The sequence below is a fragment of the Dermochelys coriacea genome, chromosome 18, assembly GCF_009764565.3.
Source record: "Dermochelys coriacea isolate rDerCor1 chromosome 18, rDerCor1.pri.v4, whole genome shotgun sequence".
NCBI lineage: Eukaryota > Metazoa > Chordata > Testudines > Dermochelyidae > Dermochelys > Dermochelys coriacea.
In genome coordinates, this window is record NC_050085.1 from 6,197,367 (window position 1) to 6,224,643 (window position 27,277).

At 43.0% G+C, this 27,277-nt stretch overlaps 1 protein-coding gene across 3 annotated transcripts in view; it reads right to left on the bottom strand.

Annotated features, from left to right (window-relative positions):
• Positions 1-27,277, bottom strand: part of FBXO42 (F-box protein 42) — a 73,059-nt gene that overhangs the window by 24,677 nt on the left and 21,105 nt on the right. For all 3 annotated transcript variants that reach the window (XR_006276301.1, XM_043499806.1, XM_043499807.1), the window contains exon 4: positions 19,790-19,924. Coding sequence is in view for 2 of the 3 variants with exons in the window: in XM_043499806.1 (XP_043355741.1) it covers positions 19,790-19,924 (135 nt within the window). In the remaining variant the exon portion in view is untranslated. The remainder of the gene's footprint in view (positions 1-19,789; positions 19,925-27,277) is intronic.

A 27,277-nucleotide genomic window follows, 5' to 3' on the forward strand; every position in this document is an offset into this window, starting at 1 on the left:
AGTGTTTCTTTGCATTTATAATTTCATTAGCTGAGGACATGCAGGTAGGTGAATGCAGTTTCTCATGACAATTAGCCTCTGCCCCTGCACGGGATGAACTGAAAGGACTCTTACACAAAGGCACAACATTGCTAGTTTCCACAGGGAAAAGCAGTGTAGGTGTATTTTGCTGAACACTTTTTGAAATATTTCTCATTAACAACACTTATCCATGTGATTGTAACCCAGAACCCTTCTCCTTATCAAAACTGCCTTTCCCCATGGAATGTGCATGCTTGTTTGATACTGAAGGGCTGCTGGCACTGATTTGAGCATTGAAGTATTTCTTTTGAAAAAAAATTAAATTAAAAACACTGATTAAAAACTAACTGTTAAGCGTTGTCCCTAACTAGGAAAGTATTCTTTGGAATGTCGAAGCCACCCCATTCCCATACATACACATTTGCTGGTCCTTACAATTGTTGCCATCAGGTAGGAAGCTTCTTCCAGCTTCTAATGTTTTCCTTTGTTAAAATCTAATCAGTTACAGTACTTGTGTGCACTCAGCACCCTTTCCATAAGGGAAGAGATATGAGGGGAGAGCAGCTAAGAGTAAAGGGTGATCTGATGTGAGGGGCACAAGTGTAAAGACCCTATGGAAAAATACAGAATCCATATGCTATCACAGGGACCAAGACTAATTATACAAAAGCACTGGGGTGTTCAGGTTGAAGTCTCCCAACATATATTATACAATATTTACACAGGAATTTTCATCCTAAAGGAAAATCAGCACCTTACATTCTATGTATATACAGCCCCCTCTGGGGAGCAAAGTGCAAATCAGTGCAAACCACACTATACAACGGAGGGAAGGAGAATTTCTCCCACCCACCTTAAGAGCACTGGGGCAAGTTCCTCTTCTTACAAAAAATGTCCTGGGATCCAATCTCCACAGGATAGACAGGTTCCCCATGTCTGAGATCTCATCTGAAAGACCTACCCACTACACCGCATGGAACTCAATGTATCTACTCTCGGATGAATGGCTAAATCAACTCTACCAGGACTTGAACCTGTTTCAATGCATCGACCACTTTGATTTCCTCTCTGCATCCTGGTGATTTGGAGAAAAGGCCTTGAGATCCCCCAACACGACCAAGAAAAACAGAAGACTGCTTAAAACCTTTGATTCCTTTTGAACAATTTCCCTCCTCGTTTCCTCTGGTTGCGGTTACATTTTCTTTTCATCTGGGCAAGTCCTGCTAAACAGAGCAACAAACATTCCTACCACATAAGGCACACTGCCAGTGGCAAGGAGCTCCAATAACTAGCACACATCACAACTGAACACTATTTCCCTAACACCACAGTCCACACTATATAAAGCATGTTCTGTTGCATGCCTTTACAGTGTGGTTGTTGGTAAACACAGGTAGAATCTGTATGAAGGTCTAAGCTGCTTAAAGCAGAGACTGTTGTATACTGTTGGAGATCCGCACATTATGGAATCGATGCACCATGTTGAGGAATAAAAGATGGAATGCCCATTCCATTTGCCAACACCCCTTATGGTGGTCACAAAAAAGCATACACTAAAGACACCATCTCCTCAAAAGCAGCAAAGAGGAGCAATGGGAGCAGAAATGGACCTGTTTTTCTATGGATGCCATACAACCAGTGCAGAGCGGGCAGCTGATGACAGAGATGCACCAGATGAATGAGCATTTGGCACTGTGGCAAAACAGGAATGAGATCAGAGCTCATCCCAATCAGCTTCACCTTGTCTTCTCCAGCAATGAGGGAGCTCAACTCCCAGCTAAAGAGCTGGATGAGGGAGCCCTCTGCATGCAGCAAGGGCACTCCAGCTGTAAAGACAGTTAGCCATTAAGTGACTGTCCTGTTATCTGCATAGACTAACCTATTCAGAGAAGGGATTTCTTCCTTCATCTTGCACTTCATGCATGAAGTACCATGTGCACTTCAGCACAATGGATGGAGCAGTCAGTATCTCAACCTTCCTGTAGAAGAAAGTAGTGAGGACCAGAGGTGTATTTTCTTTTTTAAGGCTGACAGCATTCTAAACACTCTCCCCACCTTGAAGTCATACTGGTTAAGGGGAGAACAAAATGAAAATCATAGGGTGACTTCATGTACTCTATGACAAGCTCACCCGGGGCCTACAAATGCCACTTCTGTTACTCCTGTAATTGAAATGATTTGGAATGCTCTGGAAACCTGCTCAGAGGCACTGATAAGGAGAATTCAAACAATGCAGGCTGGGTCAAAGGGCACACTGCAGCCAGGCACTGTGGCTCCCAGGCATGAGCAGAGTGGGAGGATTGGGTGGGTGGGTGGGGAGAGAAGCTGGCACTGTGACAGAAGCAGAGAAGTCTTTTCTCTCTGAAAGATATCAATGTTTTTAAGGTCCCTCAAAAGAGGAAGCAACTTCAAGAGCCACAATCCTTTTCATATGGGAAAGTCATTTCAGGGCATTAAATAAAGCTTCTGTCAGGAAGAAACAATTATATCAGATTAAAAATTAACAAAGTTAAGATTATGTCTTCACTACAAAAGCAGCGGGTTTTCACATCGAGATAGATCTTTGTATGTAAAGTCCCAGTGGGGACAAGGCACAAATAGTTTTAACCTTAATGTAGCTTGTCAATGTCACCCCTATGTCCCCAGTATTGGGGACATCTTGACTAGCTCCACCCATACTGGAGACATTGGGGTGACACTGACAAGCTACATTAAGGTAAAAAAAAGTACTTGTGCCTGGCTTGTCTCCATTAGGACATTACATTGAGATACACAGAGTAAGCACACACCTGTTTTTGCAGTGAAAATATAGTCATAACTGGCCAGACAGCTCAACAGCACAGGAAGCCTAAGAGCTGCCACAGGTCTCTGGATCCCTAAACAGATGGTTACAGAACTCATGCTGGGTTTATGCCTGCAAACTGTAAGCCTATGGGGGCAGGGAACATATTCCCTACTTTGACACAACTTTTCCATCGTTCATCCCTTTATTACCATAACCATTCACACAATAATATTTGGGACTGCAGTACATGTGACCTCTGTTGGCCTCAGAGGAGCAGTTCACCTCCCAACATGGCCTTATGGAATGCCATATTCATTGCCTTCCAAAAGGGAATGGTATTCTATCACAATATAGGAATTCCCAGGAGCTTGTCTGGATAGGCACAATGGCGAATCCATCCTCAGAAGAAGTAGTTAGCTCTGCTTTCATCTGAGTTGAAAAGCAGCGCTAATTGTTCTCGTCATTCATGAGACGGAGGAAAACTAAATCTGCAAACAAAGAAAAGGCCAGAGTAGGGAAATGGAGGAGGATTTGCAAGTCAAGAGAGGACAAATCTGTGTTGTGAAACAAAACACACTGGTTACATCTACACTACCGTGGTAAGTCGACCTACGCTACATAACACCAGGTACATGAATAACATAGCTGGAATTGACGCACCTTAGGTCGAATTACCACGGGGTCTACACCGCGGGAGGTCGATGGGAGAAAATCTCCTGTTGATTTACCTTACTCTTCTCATCGGTGGTAGAGTACAGGAGTCAACTGGAGAACAACCTGCAGTCGATTTGACGGGTCTTTACTAGACCCACCAGTTGTCTATTTAGCAGATTGATCTCAGAGCATAGATCCCCGCTGTAGTGTAGCCTTGCCCTTAGATTAAGTGTCTAATCTCCAATATGGCTCACCCCTTCTGAACACAAATAGTGATTGATTAACCTCCCAGGGGCTCTCCCTCTGCTCCTGCACAGACAGGCACTGCATGGATGAATTCACTTGGAACATGAGAAGTAGCAGCTCTAGCAAACTTGAGAGTGCTGATTTCCCATCCCTCAGCTTTGAAATTTTCCATAATTTAATCAAAAAATTCAACTAAAGACATTTTCCAAAACTGCACAAATAGAGAGAGCAAACTAACATCCAGCCTGTCAAGGATGGACTAGTCAAGGGGCTCTATGTGCATCTGGTTCAGAATACCTGAATTTCATGGAACCACAGACCTGAGTCATTGAGTGCAGAGTCAACCAGGCCTTTATTCAACTGAAGCACATCAATTAAGGGTTAACTTTTCAAAAGCAAAGTGGTTTAGGAATTCAAGTCAAATATAAAAGTGACTTAGGCTCCTATGTCCCAGTGACCTTCAATGAGATTTAGGCTCTTAAGTGCCTTTTGAAAATGGGATTCAGGGTACAATTTTCAAAAATGCCCAAGTACCCTGCAGTTTGCTACGTTTGGAGGCTATGACCAAGCTTTTGTCTGTTCTATGTGGACATCAGAGATCTCATTCCTTGGCCAAAATCTTCATCCCCATTACTGCTGGGCAGTCAGTTGCTGCCCTGTACCAGAGATGTGGTTGTATTTCAGTGATACTGTTATTTATAAAATTGCTTTGGGATCCCCCCTTGATGTAATGCTATAATAAATGTAAAATTTAACCATATTTCTCTAGTCACCAGAAACCCTCTTCAGAGATGCTTTTGCTCACACCAATTCCCATGGTTTTCCCAATGCAGCCTATCATTTTTAAAGGTCTTTTTTCCAGCACAGCACACTATGGCACAGAAGAGGACCACTGCAGTGCCACTGAAGAGTTTTACAATCCCATTTGAGTTTGTTGAAAGTGGTAGACAATGAGACTTGTCCAATGCATTTAATTTCAAGGGCAAAACTCATGTCAGAAATACTGTGTATTAAAGGCTATCATGTGGTGACATGCATCAGAAGGCAGGCAGCATGAAAGATCAACCTTTCCAGACTACTGTATCCCTTTTCCAGAGTCTGATTGGTCTTACTTACCCCCAAATTTCAGCTCACTTAAATATGCTTATAAAAATCAGGCAGAAAAATACAAAAAAAAGTGTCACAGCACACTATTACTGGAAAATGGCTAAAAAGAAAAGGAGTACTTGTGGCACCTTAGAGACTAACAAATTTATTAGAGCATAAGCTTTCATGAGCTACAGCTGCATCCGATGAAGTGAGCTGTAGCTCATGAAAGCTTATGCTCTAATAAATTTGTTAGTCTCTAAGGTGCCACAAGTACTCCTTTTCTTTTTGCGAATACAGACTAACACGGCTGCTACTCTGAAACCTGGAAAATGGCTGACACTCATTTTTACCATACAATTCTAAAATAAATCAATTGGAATATAAATGTACTTACATTTCAGTGTATAGTCTATAGAGCATTATAAACAAGTCATTGTATGACATTTAGTTTGTACTGAATTCACAAGTGCTTTTTATATAGCCTGTTGTAAAACTAGGCAAGTATCTAGAAGAGTTGATGTACCCCCTGGAAGATCTCTGTGTACCCCTGGTTGAGAACCCCTGAACTATAGCACCTGTACTTATATATGCAATAGCTGATTTTCCAAGACACTGGTACAAGCCTTTGTGCAGCCAACGGCAAAGGAGGATTGAGTCAATTTGTACTTCTACAGCATCCTTCATTTGAAGCTCTCTTTAGAAACATTTAATTAAGCCTCACAACAAATATGTGAAGGAGGTAGTATCTACATTTTGCAGAGACAGTAGCTGAGCCACAAAGAAGCTAAGTGGCTGAGTCAAGATAAAAAATTAACTACTATGGGGAGAAAAAGCCAGACCTAGACATGAAAAAGAATTATTCTAAAAGACTGGATTTGCCTCGGGCATACAATAATCAGATACATGTAGTAATTCAGCCATAGTGACACAGTTGGTAGTATATCAGTCTACTAAGAACAGATATGGGTTCAAATGAGATCTAGTAACCCAAAGGTCAAACACTGAAACAGTTGCTGGAAAGGGAAGTTACGTAATGCTGCTTCACAAGTGCCTCAATTGTGAATGCAGGATTCATGTTCTACACAACTAGTAAATGGAGGGGAAAAACAGAAAAACGAACTCATAGCAAACAGGCTGGGCAAAAATACCAACAGACCCTGCAGTCCTAGTGCCCTTTTCCAGAGTATGTTCAGTGTCTTTGTGTCTGAGGAGGGAAGAGTTACCAACTCAAATCCAAGACATTCTCCTCCTCCTCTCTCTTGATCAGTCGTTTTTTTTAAAAAAGCTGCACTGTAATTCGGGTCTGACTTTAATCCTGGTTTTCTACTGTAAAACGTTTACATCCAGAATAAATACTAATCAGAGCTCAATATTCCATTTTAAAACATTCTATACTGAACGATTTGATGGCTAAAGACAGCAGCCAAGGCCAAAACTAAAATCAGATATTGGGGCTTACTTCCTTATGTTCCTTGCATGCCTACTGCTATGGCATAGCTTTAGAGTACTTTAGACCAGAGGTTCTCAACCTTTTTCTTTGAGGCCCCCCCAACATGCTATAAAAACTCCACCGCCCACCTGTGCCACAATAACTGGTTTTCTGCATATAAAAGCCAGGGTGGTGTTAGGGGGAGGCAATCACGGCAATTGCCTGGGGCCCCATGCAACAGGGACCCCCAGAAAGCTACATTGCTCAGACTTCAGTCCCCAGGTGGCAGGGCTCAGGGACCTGGGCTTCAGCTTTCTGCCCTGGGCCCCAGCGAGTCTAATGCTGGCCCTGCTTGGAGGCTCCCCTGAAACCTGCTCAAGGCCCCCGGACCCCTGGTTGAGAACTGCCTTAGACAACTGATCACTGGTGTGCTCAGACCAGGACCTATTCTGTTCAGTGCAGGTTCACATATTAGTGTTCCCTATTTTAGTGCATAAAAGTCTTTCATAATAGGAACATAGGAATTGCAATACAGGGTCAGACAAGTGTCTAGTTTAGTGTCTCCTCCACAAGAGTTCAGTGTCCATTAGTTTAGTGTCTCCTCCAAACACTTCAGTACAAGACACTTCAATAGATAATTATGGAACAACTTTATTTTTTTTAAACACTAACCTCAGGCAGATAGTGTCTGGTTTATACTCTGAAACATGGGGGGGAGCAGGGGTTATTCCCAATGCAACTATAAATATTTCCATTATCAATATACATTTTCTCTTCTTGTATCCTAATAAATTATTGGACCATCTTCTGGCAACAAGTCTCACAAGGTTAGGGCTAGTCTACACTGCAGAGGCTTTGTTATATTGGCAAAAGAAATTCTTCTGCCAGTATAGTTAAACCACTTCCACAAATGACCGAAGACTTATTAGCAAAAGAACTCTTGCCAGTATAAGTTATGCCCACCCAGGGAGCCATAGCTCGGGCAGAGATGTGATTTTTTTTTCATACTGCTAACCAACATAGATAATCTGTCGTCTTTGTGAATGCCCCCTTGTTCTATATCGAGAGAGAGAGAGAGAGAGAGAAAGTAAATTGTATATGCCTAAAAAGCATTATTTTACATACTTCTATCACATCCTCTACTCTATTCCTGACTAAATTAAACTATTCTGATGTTTTTAGTCTCTTCTCATATGGAAACTTTTCCATTCCTCCACTCACTTCCATTGTCCTTCTCTGGATCCCTTCTCTCTCAGATATATTTGTTTGAGATAGAGTGACCAGAACTGAACACGGTAGTCCAAGCACAGGGTATACTAAAAATTTAATGACAGTTTCAGTATTTTCTATTCCATTCCTTATGCATTCTAACATTGTTGGCTTTTTAAAAATGCTGTTGAGTATCAAGTAAATATTTTCATTGAGCTGTCCACAATGATCTCCCCTGCTTTTTTCCTGTGTGATTATAGTTAATTTAGAACCCAACAATGTAAATCAAATAGCTTCTTGTATCAACTCCTCTGTGCTACTTACGAGTAGGGTAAGGGACAGTCCCGTTTTTTGGCACTCTCTCTTATATAGGCGCCTATTACCCCCACCCCCATCCCGTTTTTTCCCACAGTTGCTATCTGGTAACCCTACTTACGAGGTTAAAGTAGCCTCTTACATACACTAGAACTAGCTACTCCAAGAAACAAACAAGTATCTAAAATTGCTTCTCTAAGTCCTTGACATGACAACATGACCAGTCTGAGGTAGCTGGAGCCACATAAAACACCAACAATGATTAGAGCCCCACAAATCTGCGGATATCCACTTTATATCCGTGGACATGCGCATTCATGGATAGCCGTGGACCATGTTTGCGGCTCAGATGCGGATACAAATTTTGTATTCACACAGGGCTCTAACGATTAAAACTTCAGGCTTATATATAAGCAGTTACAGCACTTTATAGGTAGGCAAAGTCACTTGGCCTCAATGTATGCAATAATCACCTGGAAAATAAGTGTGTCTCGGAATATTTTCTAGCCACAGAAACACCAAGGATAGAGTAATTATTCAACTGGAGAGAGCACTAGAGCAACAGGAACGGAATCATTTCCTGAATTCCAAACACACTTGATTCTATTATATAGGTGCTTGATGCTGTATGTACAGACGTAAACAGAGTTCCTCTCCCATAGGGCTCAGAAAGTGTGCTGAAGCTGTACTTTAAGGTGATCTGAAAATGAGGACTTATAATTATTATTTGATTGCCCCTTCCACCCTATCAGCATCATGTGTTAGGATCTCAAATCAAACCAGCCAACTACCATCATCATTGCAACTGCCCACCGTAGGTCATGCTATAACATTACAGCTACCTCAGAGCCCTTCTGAAGCCAAGAGTGGGCCCATAGCGGTCAAGTAAGTGGTGCTCATGTATATCATGATTTGAGGAAGGTATTGTTGTCCATTACTTTATATCCATAATTGGATACAAGTTAATAGATTCCAGATGTCCATTTTGAATTCCTGCAGTCTCTAATGCACTGCAGTTCAGGCCCATGACTGATTTTTGTTAGTACCCAAAGGTTTCAGGAATAGGCCATTTCTTTCAATTGGATTATGCCTCATCCCCAGCTACAGAAGGCACAACCATCTGTGACAGAACTATGAACAAGGAAGCTCATGTTCGAATCTTGCCAGATTTAAATCAGGTGCTGCTGCTACAAAAACTCACTACCATCTCTTAGCAACATCTCTCACTGTTTCATGAGAGCTACAAAAGCTCGGCCTCAGTCTTTTGGATTGCTTTGTCAAGGTTACACCACCAAAATCAAAGGCCAATGACAGCACAAAAAGGACCAAAGGCCAACTTTCTTGCTCTATCAGGCCACAGCCAATGCAGCCGTCCAACATCAGAAAGGCTGCATCTAACAGCAGAATGTTGGATTCTGTATATTTTATTTGTGAAAATAATGCAATATAATCATGCTAGTTTCAATTATTTTGGTAATTTATTTAAACGACAATATAATGGATGAAGAATGGGGGTGGGAGCATTGAAGGAAATCCCCAACCCCCTCGGTCGGATAGTAACATAGCTGGTATTGACCCTTTACTTCTGGTTATTAGTCAAAAAATATATGTAGCCATATGCTCAGTGTTACATCATAGGCAACTAAAGAGCACGCGAGGGCTGGGGTCTCAAACTCACAATTTATACTGGCTACTGAGCATCTCCAGGAAGGTCAGTAGCAAACAATTCATAAAGCACATTTAGAGGAAAGTTTTTCAGTCCAAAAATTTAGACCAGTTCTAATCACTAAAGCACCATAAGCATTTATAAGGTCATAATGTCCTTTAAAATAAGACTCCTTTACACCACTCTGGCAATGTAAAGGAGTCTTAACATTTTTACACCTGTTTTATACTCCTGGGGTGATTCACTAAGAACAATGGAAACAATTCACTAGGCAGGCAAGCGGCTACATTCTGCTCTGCCTGAGGGGACAGAGCCTGCTCCACACCTACCTCCCTAGAAACACCACAAAACTCTGCCCCTCCACACACAGCATGCCGCAATAGCAAGCGAGAGGGTCAGTGCGTCTTTCTCTCATACACATGAATGCCCAGCCTCCCGTCCCAGCGGTGATTTGTCTCTCTACCGGCTACTCCAGGTGCCCAAACTGACCTGCCTGCACTGTCGGGGAGGGGCACATGACCGCTCTTGCAGCTTCCCTTTGCTTCCCCATCAGAAGTTATTTTTCTGCGGGGAAGCAAAGAAATCTATGGGGGCCATGAATTCTGAGCATGCGCAGTGACAAAATTCCCCCAAAGGTAATCAAGGGAAGGACAGAGTCACAGACATAAGCAATAAGATTAATAAAGCCAGATGCTGGAGTAACCATCCGATACAAGCACTGCATTACTTAAGAAAAATATATACCACCAAGAATATTCTAGATAAAGCTTTTAAAGTGAAAATTTTCTTCTCATTTTTGGCCATACCGGGGTAGGAATGTTCTATCCCAAAGGAGTCAGACCTATAAAAAGGGCCCTGTGACAAGACAAGCTGTCTCTGGAGAATAAGGAATGGGTCAGTGCTTTTAGACAGCTAGAATTAGTTTTCCCTGTTTATGTTTTGTTAGGGCCCCGAGAGTGAATCTGTGAGCCAAGGAAGAGAAGGCTCCACTTCCCCAGTGACAGAAGGCTGGGATGGCCTGGTTTTAGGGACAGGAAAGCACCAGGAAGCAGGTTCTGGAAAGTTTTATCCTCTGCTCTGACTGGAAGGGGCTTAGTATGCATGTTCATAGCAAACAGGAAGACGTAAACCATGAGTCTACTGACACCTTCTGATATCAGAGGGGGAAGGGAAGGCCATTGCCTGGTGGGCACTTTTCATGGTAAAGCATGCTGAGGAAAGGGAGAAGTTTGGGAACTGTAAAATATAGACAGCTTTCCTCCCCAGGTAGCTGTAGGGAAGACAGCACCAAGAAAGAAGGTGGTGGCTGCTTAGCTAATGATCTGAGGAGACAGAACCAATGGGGAATGCAGGCAGGCTCTGAAGAGGCTTATCTGCTTGAACAGCATTTGGACTTCAACTACTCGTGTCATGGTTATTCCTGGGATTTTATCACTTTGGGGAACCAGTTGGTATGTTGTCATGGTTGTGATGCTAAGATAAACACCCGGGTTCTAAAGTCCCCTCCCTCAAACCCCCTTTCCATGACTAGGGAACAGGGGCATCCTGACAATCTACTGTGGACTGTGTTCTAGGCCTTCCTCTACTCAGTCAAAGTATTTTCAGGTTTGACATAAGGCCTAAGCACACAGGAACCAAGTGCAGGGCTCCAGAGGAATATAAACATATGAACAACAGAATGGGAAAAGAGATTAGAGAAAAATGTAGATGATCAAGGAGTTCCTTTGGCAACGACTAACCAGAATGATGACTCTTTGGGGATACACTCTTATGCCTATTTATCCAACAATGATCTATTGCTACACCCGGGTGTACTAATTAATATAAACCAGGTGTGCCCAACCTACAGCCCACCAGAGCATTTCACAAGGCCTGCAGCCTGCTTCAACCCAATGTACTAACAGACAATTCGTTAGCCTTCTGTCGTCATGTTTACATCATTTTAGTTTATAGAAGTATGTAAATAGACAATACTGTACATAGAAACCTATCTAAATACATACAAAACAAGCTGAACGTAAAATATATTAAAATATGCAGAATCTGTTTGGCCCACACAAGGTTGTGCTTAGGTGTATGTGGCCCTCCTGTATAATAAGGTTGGGCACCACTGATGTAAATTATTTCCCCAATTCCCTTTCCCATGTCTTGACGGGACACAGTTCACTTTTTGGCTACGGTGGGCTCCCAGGACCTGTGTCCTGTCGTGGTTTCTAGGCACCCAGAAGGAAAGAATCCTATTTAGTGCATTTCACACTGGCCAGGCACATTCTACATATTCCAGAGATCCCACATACAACATTAACGCTTATAGCCTCAACTAGGGAACCCAGCCTGACCTCAGCCCTGAATACTGGTAAATCCTCCAAGCCTGGCTGACCTATTTTCCTCAAACCAAACCTCCAGGTGTCCTTTCTGAACTCCCTTCCCCTGCAGCTGTTGCATGCCACCCCATGTATTTGTCTTCCTCTCTGGCCCTGGATCTCTCCCCTCCATATGCAAGCCTCCCAGTGATCCTGCCCATTAATCACCTCTATACACATACCCTTCTGCCGAACACAGATTTGCATGGAGGGAAAACTGCAGATTGCTGGGATAGGGATGTGGCCAGAAGAGTGCAAGGGAATAAAGGTTGGAGAGGTTCCCCTTTGCTCTTTCTCAAAACCTGCTATAGGGTATTAATATTTTAGCTCTATTAATGTTAACTAAATTGTTAATATAAAAAGAAAGCCACTGCCTTGGTTACAAATATATACAGAGTATTTTGAAATCTCAACAATGGGGGGGGGGTGTGTTCCTTTAAACCAGAAGGCATTATTTCCTATGTCTTCGAGAGAAAGCAACCATTAGCCAATTTTTACTTTGAAAGCTAAATATTTATTGCTAGCTTAAGCACAATATCTCAGTTGGGAGATGCTGTATCCAACCTTGTTGTCCTTTAGTCTAATTCCTCCAAAGGGCAAAACCAAAATGAAGACAACAGGTATGAACTGAAACAAAGTAAGCCCTTCACCTGCAGACAGTGTGATCCGTTTATGGAACACTCTGGCAGTAGGAATGTGACTGGCATTAAGACCTTTCTCAGCTCATTTTAAAATCATTAGACTGGGCAGATGCCAAAGCATGCAGCCTGACCCTCAGTCAACACACTTCAGCTTGCTTTAAGGAGCAATAGCCAGGTCTTCCTCACTCTCTCAACAAAACAGTTGTCCAAGAGGCAGAGAAGAGAATATGGGAAGTATCAAAGAACTGATTCCTGAGCCTATGGAATGGAATCAAGATAGCTCCTTGCTCTTCTTCTAAATGGAAAAACAGATTCCATAGACCCTAAACTAAATATCTTTCATGTGTCTTCCTTAAGGATCAGCTGGATCTTAATATACAATCATAAAAGGTGTACTTTGAACTACCTCTTGAAGCAACTCCATTGTCCACTTAGCCATCAAGTACAGTACCAAAATTTCTTCAAGACTTAAGCAGTTTCTCACTACTTAAGAGACTCATTCTAAATAAGCACATGAATTTGTCATATCAGATCAAAGCCTTTGCCAAATCTAGTATCTGGCCTCCTGCAGAGGCCCTATCTCTAGATTAAATCTCAGCCCATAATGTGTCATGAGTTAAATGTGTAATATACTCAAAAAGAAGAGTACTTGTGGCACCTTAGAGACTAAAATTTATTTGAGCATAGCTGTAGCTCACGAAAGCTTATGCTCAAATAAATTTGTTAGTCTCTAAGGTGCCACATGTACTCCTTTTCTTTTTGTGAATACAGACTAACACGGCTGCTACTCTGAAACATGTGTAATACTGGATCTGAAAGACAGGGAGTTGGGATTCCTCCCTATCCCCTACAGGCTGTTAGCTCACACTGAAGCGTGAGATTTAATTTAATTTCCCTGTGCAGAACCAAGTGTTAATAAAATTAACTCTCCTTTTAAAGCCCACCTGCTTCATTTACCTCTGCCTCAAGATGCGGTGAATTCCACATGTGCCTTAAATGTCATTTCTTTTTACTTGTTCAAGGACTCGTTTGAATTTAATGTCCTTACTCTGTTTTTCTGCTTTTGCCCCTCTAGTTTCCTATTTTTCCCAGGCAGTAAAGAATGCTGTGGCAAGGACATCAAAAAGCAGCTAGCTATGTGCAAGAAACCACCAGAAGCACTAGCATGGGTGAGTCATCTCATCTGAAGACAGATGGAGAAATGTGCTCTGTTCAACTAGACTCCTTGTCTGAAGTTTCAGTTGCGATCTGATCTGGGCACGTGTGCTGATGACAGCATGCAGAAATATTTCCCCAGGGGATCTTCCCATAGGACTTAACTCTGACATATTCCCACAGGACTTGCTCTTTAAGAGCGCTATTTATTAAGACAGTGGGAATTTTTCTGTACATATTGGCAGAGGGATCTAGATGCAGATCTGGGTGCTAGTATCTGGATTCATTAAACACAATAAGAACATTTTTTAAATAAAAACAAACTGCAGGCCATATACTACATTCAGCCTCAATGAAGAACCACTGCCAGTTACATCACCTTCCCCACGCCTCATCAGATTAAACATTCAGGGTGGGACAGCATTATAACAGGAGAGGAAGAAGAGAATAAGTCGAAGTTTGATCATACAGATGTTAAGTTATTGCATTGTAAGAAGATTTAAAAAAATCCTGAGGTTTGATTAGGTTGTCCATCACCATCTGAGCACCTGCAAGGATTAGTTATCAGAGACAGATCAGATCTCCCAGATCTTCAAATACAAGAACTTCTTAAATCAACAATTTGAGCCTCAAAAACAATCTTGATATCATCATCAGCTCCTCCTTTTTAATTGTGCAAATTGTCTTATAATAGAACTGCAGATCATTCCCATAAAAACCCTCATGACTCTGATCTTGAAACATCCATATCTTCTCCTCACTAAGGGCTACGTCTACTCTACAAGTAGAACCTGCAAGATCTCCTGTGTAGCTGCTCTTCTGTTGGCATAATGAAACCACCCCAAATGAACAGCAGTAGCTATGTCGGTGGGAGAGCATCTCCCACCACAGTGCTCTCCACACCAGTGCTTTTGTCAGTGAAATTTATGTTGGTCAGGGTGTGGTTGTTTTTTTTTTTCCCACACCCTGACTGACAAAAGCACCAGTGTAGACATAGCCTAAGTCAAGCCTTTATACACTGAGCTCAAGTCTAAGCACTCACTACCTGCTTATTTTTAACCCTTATATACAAGGCATTGGATTTTCTGATTAAAAAACATTGTTAATGTCATCTGCACCCAACTCTCTGGGATGAGCACGAAAGATACTAAGGGGAGGGGCCATCTTTCTTCAGAGTCTGTACAGAGCCTAGCACAATGGAGTTCTGATCCATGACAAGGGCAGTCCTAGGCACTAAGATAACACAAATAAGTAGTGATAACACTGTTCGCCCATTGGCTTCCTTTGTTATAGCAGGGCACCTCACATTGAAATGAATTCTATTTCATGTGCTTGCCATTTCATTCATGCCTCTACTTCTGCAGTTGTTACACTTTTGCAACTTAAATTGGAGTGTTTTTTTCCATATGTTTAAACACAGATTTGTAATGTTTAAAACCACTGTGGGAAATAAAACTTTTAGCCCTTTTCTGCTCTAGCTCACAATATGGGGATTGCATGAATACCTGTTTCCCACGCTCCCTGGTTGCTGTGGGTAACCAGCTGAGACATGTTTTATCCACTCCTTCAAATACCTGAACTGGCAACCACCAAAGTTATTCAAAGCTCTCAGCACTGGGACAATGACTTCTATCAACCCAGGCTCTCAACTTCACCTAAGTGTCACTAATTATACATAGCACAAAGTAGCATTAAACAGTTTGCGAGACCACAGAAAAAGAATTCTGTCTGAGAGGAGGTACGCTAAGTGCTGCAGTAGGGGGGCTGTATTGGTGAGTATCCGAGTGTCTGTTGTGGGGACAGTCTGTCAGTTTGAACACGTGCTTGATTGTTTGAAAAGTGTGAATTCGGAGTGCTTTGTTCCAGGTGAGCCTTGAGTGGGCCTGTTATAAAAAGCCAGTAAACTGTGAACCAGCTGAGCCGCGAACGGAAAGGCTAACAGAAGGAGTTTGCCTGGAGAGAGCCCACTGAGGCTTACATCTTGCAGGCTTCTCTGAGTAGTTACTGCAACTCCTGAGGAAGCTTGTAGAAGGAAGGTCATCTGGATAGTGAGCGTTCAGCTGTTACAAACGTGGCACATCCTGTGCAGGTCTTTCTTCCACAGGACAGAAGCGACTTTGTCTGTACAAAAGTGCAAGCTGGTCTCCATATTGGAAGAGAAGGTTCAAGGTCTGGAGAAACAAAGTATCGACCCTGCGCTGCATAAGAGAAACTGAAGATTTCTTGGACAGACGTCAGGATATGCTTCTATGGACACAACATTCTGAAGATTCAGAGCAGGCTGCACAGCGGGGACAGAAGGACAGTGAAGAAATTTAGCAGCATGTGACCTCCAGAAGAAGAAAGGGGAGCGTCCATGTACCAGCAATGCAGATACAAGCAAGCAACCATTTTCAGGTTCTCTCCACAGGTACTAATGCGGAGAGTGGACTAGATGATGCATCTGAGGGAAGGGAACAGAAGGAGACTCCGCCGATTGGAAGGCATGAGATGCCCTGTCCTAGGGATGGGAGTTCCACAACCAACGCTCCCAAGAGAAAGATGGGTGGTGGTGGTTGGGGACTCTCTCCTCAGGGGGACTGAGTCATCTATCTGCCGCCCTGACCAGGAAAACCAAGAAGTCTGCTGCTTGCCAGGATCTAGGAGTCACGATGTGACAGAGAGACTGCCGAGACTCATCAAGCCCTCGGATCGCTACCCCTTCCTGCTTCTCCACGTGGGCACCAATGATACTGCCAAGAATGACCTTGAGTGGATCACTGCAGACTAGGTGGCTCTGGGAAGAAAGATAAAGGAGTTTGAGGCGCAAGTGGTGTTCTCGTCCATCCTCCCTGTGGAAGGAAAAGGCCCGGGTAGAGACAGTCAAATCGTGGAAGTCAACGAATGGCTACGCAGGTGGTGTCTGAGAGAAGGCTATGAATTCTTCGACCAAGGGAGGGTGTTTCAAGAAGGAGGAGTGCTAGGCAGAGACGGGCTCCACCTAACAAAGAGAGGGAAGAGCATCTTCGCAGATGGGCTGGCTAACCTAGTGAGGAGGGCTTTAAACTAAGTTCACCGAGAGAAGGAGACCAAAGCCCTGAGGTAAGTGTGGAAGTGGGATACCGGGAGGAAGCACCAGCAGAAGAGCGCGAGAGGGGAGGGCTCCTGCCTCATACTGAGAAAGAGGGACAATCAGTAAGTTATCTTAAGTACCTATACACAAATGCAAAAAGCCTGGGAAACAAGCAGGGAGAACTTGAAGTCCTGGCACAGTCAAGGAATTATGATGCGATTGGAACAACAGAGACTTGGTGGGATACCTCACGACTGGAGTACAGTCATAGATGGATATAAACTGTTCAGGAAGGACAGGCAGAGCAGAAAAGGTGGGGGAGTTGCATTGTATGCATGCAGCTCTGGTATGAAACTGCAGAAAAACCTGAGAGTCTCTGGATTAAGTTTAGAAGTGTGAGCAACAAGGGTGATGTCATGGTGGGAGTCTGCTATAGACCACCGGACCAGGGGAAAGAGGTGGACAAGGCTTTCTTCCGGCAAGTAATGGAAGTTACTAGATCGCAGGCCCTGGTTCTCATGGGAGACTTCAATCACCCTGATATCTGCTGGGAGAACAATACAGCGATGCACAGACAATCCAGGAAGTTTTTGGAAAGTGGTGGGGACAATTTCCTGGTGCAAGTGCTGGAGGAAGCAACTAGGGGCAGAGCTCTTCTTGACCTGCTGCTCACAAATCGGGAAGAATTAGTAGGGGAAGCAAAAGTGGATGGGAACCTAGGAGGTAGTGACCATGAGATGGTCGAGTTCAGGATCTTGACACAATGAAGAAAGGAGGAGAGCAGCAGAATACGGACCCTGGACTTCAGAAAAGCAGACTGACAACCTCAGGGAACTGATGGGCAGGATCCCCTGGGAGAACAACATGAGGGGGAAAGGAGTCCAGGAGAGCTGGCTGTATTTTAAAGAATCCTTATTGAGGTTACAGGGACAAACCATCCCGATATGTTGAAAGAACAGTAAATATGGCAGGCGACCAGCTTGGCTTAGCAGTGAAATCCTTGCTGATCTTAAACACAAAAAAGAAGCTTACAAGAAGTAGAAGCTTGGACAAATGACCAGGGAGGAGTATAAAAATATTGCTCGGGCATGCAGGAGTGAAATCAGGAAGGCCAAATCACACTTGGAGTTGCAGCTAGCAAGAGATGTTAAGAGTAACAAGAAGGGTTTCTTCAGGTATGTTAGCAACAAGAAGGAAGTCAAGGAAAGTGTGGGCCCCTTACTGAATGGGGGAGACAACCTAGTGACAGAGGACATGGAAAAAGCTAATGTACTCAATGCTTTATTTGCCTCTGTCTTCACGAACAAAGTCAGCTCCCAGACTACTGCACTGGGCAGCACAGCATGGGGAGGAGGTGACCAGCCCTCTGTGGAGAAAGAAGTGGCTCAAGACTATTTAGAAAAGCTGGATGAGCACAAGTTCATGGGGCTGGATGCGCTGTATCCAAGAGGGCTAAAGGAGTTGGCGGATGCGAGTGCAGAGCCATTACATTATCTTTGAAAACTCATGGCAATCGGGGGAGGTCCTGGACAACTGGAAAAAAGACTAATGTAGAGCCCATGTTTAAAAAAGGGAAGGAGGAGGATCTGGGGAACTACAGGCCAGTCGGCCGCACCTCAGTCCCTGGAAAAATCATGGAGCAGGTCCTCAAGGAATCAATTCTGAAGCACTTGGAGGAGAGGAAAGTGATCAGGAACAGTCAGCATGGATTCACCAAGGGCAAGTCATGCCTGACTAATCTAATTGCCTTCTATGATGAGATAACTGGCTCTGTGGATGATGGGGAAATCAGTGGACATGTTATTCCTTGACTTTAGCAAAGCTTTTGACATTGTCTCCCACAGTATTCTTGCCAGCAAGTTAAAGTATGGGCTGGATGAATGGACTGTAAGGTGGATAGAAAGCTGGCTAGATCGTCAGGCTCAACGGGTAGTGATCAATGGCTCCATGTCTAGTTGGCAGACGATATCAAGCGGAGTGCCCCCAGGATTGGTCCCGGGGCAGGTTTTGTTCAATATCTTCATTAATGATCTGGAGGATGGCGTGGATTGCACCCTCAGCAAGTTTGCAGAGGACACTAAACTGGGACGAGTTGTAGATATGCTGGAGAGTAGGGATAGGATGCAGAGGGACCTAGACAAACTAGTGGATTGGGCCAAAAGAAATCTGATAAGGTTCAACAAGGACAAGTGCAGAGTCCTGCACTTAGGACAGAAGAATCCCATGCACCGCTACAGACTAGGGACCGAACGGCTAGGCAGCAGTTCTGCAGAAAAGGACCTAGGGGTTAGTGGACGAGAAGCTGGATACGAGTCAAAAGTGTGCTCTTGTTGCCAAGAAGGCTAACAGCATTTTGGGCTGTATAAGTTGGGGCACTGCCAGCAGATCGAGGGACATGATCGTTCCCCTCTATTCAACATTGGTGAGGCCTCATCTGGAGTACCGTGTCTAGTTTTGGTCCCCACACTACAAGAAGGATGTGAAAAAAAATGGAAAGCGTCCACCGGAGGGCAACAAAAATGATTAGGGGACTGGAGCACGTGACTTATGAGGAGAGGCTGAGGGAACTGGAATTGTTTAGTCTGAGGAAGAGAAGAATGAGGGGGGATTTGATAGCTGCTTTCATCTACCTGAAAGGGGGGTTCCAAAGAGGCTGGATCTAGACTGTTCTCAGAGGTAGCAGATGACAGAACAAGGAACAATGGTCTCAAGTTGCAGTGGGGGAGGTTCAGGTTGGATATTAGGAAAAACTTTCACTAGGAGGGTGGTGAAGCACTGGAATGCGTTACCTAGCGAGGTGGTGGAATCTCCTTCCTTTGAGGTTTTTAAGGTCAGGCTTGACAAAGCCCTGGCTGGGATGATTTAGTTGGTGTTGGTCATGCTTTGAGCAGGGGGTTAGACTTGAAGGTCCCTTCCAACTCTGAGATTCTATAATTCAACTTGTTCCATAGTACTGTTCTCTGGATGGAAGGAGAACAAAATACTCTGCATTTACCAACAGATATAACCTAAAAAGCATTCAGCTAAAGAAGCTAACGATGATATGAACGGGCAAGCTAAGTATCAAGCTGTGGGACCCTATAAGGAAGACACTTAGGGCCAGCTTAGGGTAGTTTACTGTAAGGAATAAGAATAAGAGCAATCAAAGAACTTTAACATCTCACCTGATGCTAGAGGACGGATCCACTCTTTGCTATTGAGGTCCAGTCTCCAGAGGTCATTGAACGCAGCATTGCAACTGCTCTGGGTGCAGCCACCAAACACATACATTGACTGATTAGCATCATAGTAACATGCACCTAAAAAAGGAGGAGACAAAAAATAATCAGTTAAAATTATCTCCCCCACATTTTTGATACAATTAGGCAATTTTCTCACAAAAGAGAAAATACATGTTAGAGTCCTTTAAATAAACAGAGTAGTCTAGAAGTGACAAGGACCAAAGTAAACCTACAGCAACTTTGCTGTAAAATGATTATCCAGTCAAGTGGACCTGTTCCTGAAAGTATAAAAAAAACCTGTCACCTCAAAGCTCAGTTAGATTATCTGAGAATCGCACATTCAACATGCTCACTTCTTCTAAGCTAGTCCATATGATTTGTATTGCTGCCAAACTTTAGTAAGAGACAAGGTGAATGAGGTAATAACTTTAATTGGACCAGGTGAGAGAGACATGCTTTCAAGGTACACAGAACTCTTCTTCAGGTCTGGGAAAGGTACTCAGTGTCACAGCTAAATACAGAGTGGAACAGATCGTTTAGCATAAGTTGTTAGCACACATTTCAGCGCCCTCCAGTTATAGGGGGGAAAGAAGGGAGTGGGGGTTGCTAGTGGGCTACAGATTGTGGTAATAAGCCAGGGGTAGCCAAATTTAGCCACCCTCTGAGCCGCATACAACAAATCTTCAGAAATTTGAGAGCCAGGGTGCGCCTCCCAGGGCTTCAGCCATGCGGGAGCAACCTGATGGGGCTTGGAGCATCAGCGTCTCTCCAGCTGAAGCCCTGAGCCCCAGCAGGCATGGCTGAAGTCCAAAGAATCCCTCCACACTAAAGGAAATGAGCTACGTCCACCCTAACTGAATTGGTCTCGTTAGCACTGACTCGCTCACTTGGTAAGGCAACTCCCATCTTTTCATGTGCTGTGTATTTATACCTGCCTACTGTATTTTCCACTCTATGCATCTGATGAAGTGGGTTTTAGCCCATGAAAACTTATGCCCAAATAAATTTGTTAGTGTCTAAGGTGCCACAGAGACTACAGGTGTGTGGCACATAGCCCAAGTATACACAGATAGAGGGAGATATTAAGTAACATTTTATATCTACAAAGAATTTTTTGCCCTGAAGCAGCACTGAACACTTCACAAGCAGCCAAAAGGCAGATCACTTTCAGGTGGAGCTAGCAGTAGCTGATGCACAGCAAGCTGCATAAAAGTGACACGAGGGTAAAAAGGGGAAATTTTGGCTAAGACTGAAGAAAACCCAGATTCTTACACTAAGACATAGATCTATAATGCCTGCATTTACCCATCCAGGTTTTTATCCCATGGTACCATCACTATGGGATGGGAGCACCTTTCACAAGAGTAAACAAGAACATACTGAACAGAAACTATAAATAGGTCCTATCTGCCCTAAAAGAGTGACAGTGACTTGATCCTGCCAAGCTTTGAACATGGGGCTACAGAAATTCCGGATATACGATCTCTGAAGTTCAGACTACTAAATTATCCTGACTAGCGCAAGAGGCCAACATGATACCGATGAACTTCCTTATTTGAGTATTTCCCCTCAAAGTCTTGGGTTCTCTTGTTATCTCTTACTATAATGACTGCTTTCCCTCTTATGTTCAAGTTACTTCATCTTCAGTCCTGTACAGTTCAGTGTGGCAAGGATACCCTTTTTCATGTCTCTCATCTAACCCAGTGTCAGGAACAGGGACATGAATGACAGACAGCTAGCTGGCACAGGATCACCCAGACACGACAAAAGGTCAGGGAGAGGCAGGCTGGGGAAAGGAACTGGAAGAATTAGCTGAACTTTAATAAGCCTCCTTGACTGAGGCTGAGCATCTGCTGTTTGCAACTTGAGCTTGCAAGCTGGTGAAAGGAAAGAGTGGGGAGAGAGATTTTAAATTCACAATAACTATTCCAGATGATCAGGTAACAAACTGCAAGACTGTTTCCAGTCTGTGCTTGGTGAGGTTTTTCTTCTCTGGGATGCAGACTTCGCTAGTTATCCGTGCCTTTGTCGCCTAAAAATAAGTCTACCGAAATACACACTACATGGAGCTACACCAAAAGACTATTCAGAAACGTACAAAGTACAGAATTCAGCTGCCTGGTTACATTACATTTCAAGCAGAAAACACTCCATGATCTGCACTGGCTGCCTATTAGTTTCTGGGTGAAATGTAAGGAGTTGGTTTTGACTATAAAGCTATAAGTGGTTTGTGATCTATGGAGAGAGACTGCATCTCACTCTGAACAATTCTGACAACTGCAATCAAGCTGTCAGTCTCCTGGTCTGAAAGGGAGAGATGTCCTCCATGAATGGTCCTCAACCCAGAAATTCAATTAATCCTTGATCTGAAATAGCTCCAAAATTTTAACCTTCAAGGCATGCTGCAAAGTTCATTATTTTCTCAGAGCTTTGGCAAGAGGCACATGGCATGGCTGGAGGTGAGGAAGTTTATTTCCTGGTATTTAGTTTATATTGCTGTTGACTGCCTGGCTAGACAGGTTATTGCATTTGATTGTGTATTTTTAATATTGTACAAGTACTTGGAGTTCTGCAACAGGCATAATCTAAATTGCTGATAAATTGGAGGAAGTTCAGAGAAGAGCCAGGAGAATTATTAAAGGATTAGTAAACATGCCACACCCCCTTGGCTTGAAGTGGTTTCCATCATATACTGGGTTTACAGTTTGGTTCAATGGCTCGGAGCACCCAAACTATACAAATTGTTCCAGCACCCCTGAAAGATACCTTATAGTGATAGACTCTAGGAACGCCATCTGTTTATCTTAACAATGAGAATGGTAAGGGGTGACTTGATTACAGTCTATAAGTATCTACATGGGGAACAAATATTTAATAAAGGGGTCTTCAATCTAGCAGAGAAAGGCATAACTCAATCCCATGGCCAGAAGTTGAAGCTAGATAATTCAGACTGGAAATAAGGTGTAAATTTTTAACAGTGAGGGTAATTACATATTGATACAACTTACCAAGGGTCATGGTGGATTCTCCATCATTAGCAATTTTTAACTCAAGATTGGGTGTTTTTCTAAGAGATCTGCTCTGGAAATTCATTTGGGGACATTCTATGGCCTGTGTTATTCAGGTGGTCGGACTAGATGATCACAATGGTCCCTTCTGGCCTTGGAATCTTTGGCTCTGTTCTCTGCTGAAACAGCCCACGAAGATGGGCTGTAATGTCAGTAAAGGCTTGGAGTGCCCACCTGCTGTTCCAAAACTTGATTACATTTTGGACACACCACTTCAAAAAGCAAAGCCACCCCTCTCCAAAACAGATGGCACCGAGAACTGGCACTTAAGTCTCAGTCAGGATTCACTGATTGAATACATATCAGTACGGATACTTCCAACCATTAAGAAAACCCAAAGTTCTACAGAACTGCATTGAACAAAGTGATGGCAATGCTAATACTAAAGCAAGTTGTAAATCACAGCCCCCCTCCCCCCAAAAAAAGATGTCTGTACAGCAGAGTGAAGTGTTCTAAGTTCTGGGAAAACTAAAGGGCGTCAGCTGAGGTTTGCAGAGAGCACTGATCGTTGTCCTTGCAAGGGACAGGGATAGGACAGGAGAAGAACAAATGAGAATGTCAAAGTTCAGCCAATGATGTAGACCAGCATGTGGTTAATGATCTAACACAGAAGTGAAGGAGTAGCTCTAATTATGCAAACAAAACCACAGCAACAGATGCAGAAGTTCAAGACCAAGCACCATCATAAATAACCTGCAAGACAAGTGGAGCAAAGCTATACGAGTAACAGCAGATAGGAGGGTGGTAATCCCACCAGGAAGGAAAGAAGGCTGAAAAGGAAAGGAAATTCGAGGTTGTCAGAGTTCACTGGAGCTGCACCTTTTACAATATTAGAGCTTGGTCTTTGCAGCTTTGATGAACCCTGATATTTGCTGTCCTTTGACGTAAAACTCAAGGGGGACACAATGTATTTGGAAACTGTGCCAGCCCTTCCCTTCCTCTAAATCACAAGTTGTGGAATTAACCAACAACTTGGTGGAGGTAACTGGAGTCAAAATATCCGTGACAGAAAACAAAGGGAAACGTGGAATAACGGGAGCAAGTGGAGTGATGCTCAAACTCTGGTGGCCAGGGGAAATACATTAGGGTAGGTCGCTGTTACCAAAGGTCACTGTTCACAGGATTTATTCTCAACTCAAAGTCAGTTTATTCAGTACTAGTAAAAGGTCCCTGGATTTTACTGATCAAATGCCCCTGCCATAATTCTTTAACTCGGTAATATATTCATAGTGTCAATGACCCTTTTTTAAACACAGCCCACCCATAGGCATACCAGTCATATTCATCTCACCAAAGAGAGCCACTAGGTCTGAATGAATTAGATGTAATAAAACAATACATTCAACCACTGACAACTCCACTCAGCAGGGGAAGCAATGAAACCCATCTCCTCCTTTCAGAAATGGCTCATTGTCTGACCTGTGACTTGTCATTCAGATCACCTGCTTCCTCTATTCAAAGCCCACAGAAAGGCCAATAGCTCTAATGCCCTTGGCTTTCACAGAAAAGTCCAGAGCATGAGATGACCACACAGCAGGAACCGGGGATTTGCAGATACAGAGCACGCAAGGACAATGGTCCAAGTCAACATCTTACACAGAGCATTATTATTTGGCATATACATGCTTACAGCGTGTTCAAAGGCAGGGAGTATAATCAAATATTTTTCCTATTTCTCCTACTCAGAATACCATTGCCACACAACGGAAGGGCTTAACATCTCCCACACACACTCAAACCTAAATTACCTATAACAGAATTAATATTGGGATAGATTTTAGGGTGGATGATATGATGCACCATCCTTGCATTATATTGTGTCTGATCCATTTTCCAAGCTCTGGCAGTTCACCTTGATGCTGACCTGCAGCACTGCTTGCTATCGTCCTGGGTCTCTCCCTAAGCAGAGACTGCCAAGTTTTGCAATGGTTTTGTGATGTAGGAAAATGTCTGATAAGGACTAGGCTAACACCACATTTCATTTTTCACATAGTGACTCAATGTATATTCAAACCCCAGTCTCTACAGGTGAAAGGCCAGGGTACTAGTCCACTAGATCAATTTCTAGCCTCCCATATCTTGTGGAATTTAAATCAATAGACACAAATACAAGTTTAATTTCACCTTGTTCATATACAAAGAGATAATGGGAAAATACAGAAGCATTAGGGGCTGCCTGATGGATTCCCTGCCAAACTGCAAACCAATCATTTGCTAATAGTGGCAGGTGAAGAGTTATTGAAACTCTTTCCTCCACCCCAATCTAAACTCTTGGCAACTGCTGCTTTCAAGCAGCATCATAGTGCAGCCAATTTATTATTTTTTGAAGGGAAGTGGCAGCATTCTTCTCCTCTATTTGGTTTTAAAAACAAGACAGCCAGACAGGCACCATGACGTCCACACAGTATGTATTTTAATCATAGACCAAAATAATTTAAACTGTGCTTTCCTGCCTCTTTAGCAAACCATTTAAAGCTTCTGGAAAAGGAAGGCAGCTCCATTTATGTAAAAATGACTGTACAACTGGAATTTTCAGTTGTAAATATTTAAAGGGCCAGCATCAGTCCACCAAGTAGGATGGAAAATGCCGTCCATTAGAAGTAGTTGTGCTTAGAGCTTTTTGCTGGGCAGATGGCACGAGAATTTGATAACCAAGGGTAGATTTTTCAAAAGCAATTAAGATTTAGGAGCATAAGTCCCACTGAAAGTCAAGAGGATTTGTGCTTCTAAAATCCACTATCACCATAAACAAAACAAAAACATTTAAAACACTCCATTATATTTGAATACCTAGCCTAGAGAGATGATCAACAGCACTGATTTCAAATTTATCTTATTCTAAACATTTGTGTTTCTCTAAATTTTGTCTATTACTTCTATGCTATATCACAGCTTCTTATTCAGTAGTTTGAGACAGCCAGCATAAGATCAGCGGACTATAACACAGAAGGCTGGATTCAGTACATAAAGCCCTTCAGAGCAAGGAAAGTTGTTAACTTTACTAAATATAATGAAGAGCATCAAAACTGAGTGTGTGTACAGCAGTTACTTTAAAGGTCAGAAATAAAGAAAGTTTATCTGTCTCACCTTAAGAGGAAGGAAAAGAAATGTGCTCTATTTACATCCAACTTGCATTCCCCCACCACCTTCCCAATGAAAACACTGTAAATTCTTTGTGAAGTCTCTTTAGTGGACCCGACAGTTGGAGTGCAAGGACAGCCCTTTATATACAATTTTTCATTTTTCACATAGTGACTCAATGTATATTCGAACCCCAGTCTCTACAGGTGAAAGGCCAGGGTTCTAGTCCACTAGATCAATTTCTAGCCTCACTAGAAGGATCCCAAAGCACTATAACAAACTGGTATAGGTTATCTATAGAGATCCCTTCACACACCCTTGAAGTGCTGCAATTGCTGAGGAGCAATACAGCAGCTATTTAATAGTTCACAGATATGGCACTGCAGTTTAGGACAGGAAATGAATACCACCACCACCAATTTAGGGAAGCAAAACACAGTTACTAGAGTTAGAATTTAGTGAAGTCACCAGGCTAAACCCCTACTCTTATGAAAACCATCTCTGGGTTTTTCATGACCCTAAGTCATCAAAATCAGTTTCCATCTCTCGTGAAAGGCTGCCTTCCCAATAGTACACTGAGCTAACATACTGCAGCAGGGGTTCAGTATTGACAAAGAGGAAATAATGCTATCCACTAAATAACCAGCACCACTCCCTCCAACAACACCTGGGGGTTTCTTAGAGCTCTCTTATCCATGCCTGACCTTGCTTAGCTTAAGATAGCTGACAGCACCACAGCAATGGGTGGTAAGACTGCAAATTAAGACCACCACTGGGCCTACAATAACTGTTTACACTACCCATAGCAAAAGCAGGAACAGATTTAAACTGATATGTCAGTGCCAGTATAGTTTATTCCAGACCTCAAGAAACTAAAGCTTGCATTCCTCTGCTTTGCCCCCCAACCCCAATGTTTGCAGTGAAAAAATTCCCATCGTTTTACTTTAGATATTAAAATTGTATTTGCCTGCTACCTTCAGCCCAAGCTTTCAACCCAACTGAAAGCCAACAGGCAGAAACATATTTAACAATGTTACGTACAAAGAAAAAGACATGGCTGGTCTTGTTCCTATTATAGTAAGGCACCATATGGCTGAAAGTCAATTTGACCACTCTTGAAGCAACCACCACTATGGGTATGTTTTTCTGAGTTTCTCTCTCCCCATGCCCTTGTACAGGTGTGAACATACCATCTGGGCTGCTGACAGCTATTCAGAATTTTCCTGATTAAAATAACTTTATTAGCCAGTATTCTGGTAACACTCTTCACTACTGAGAAAAA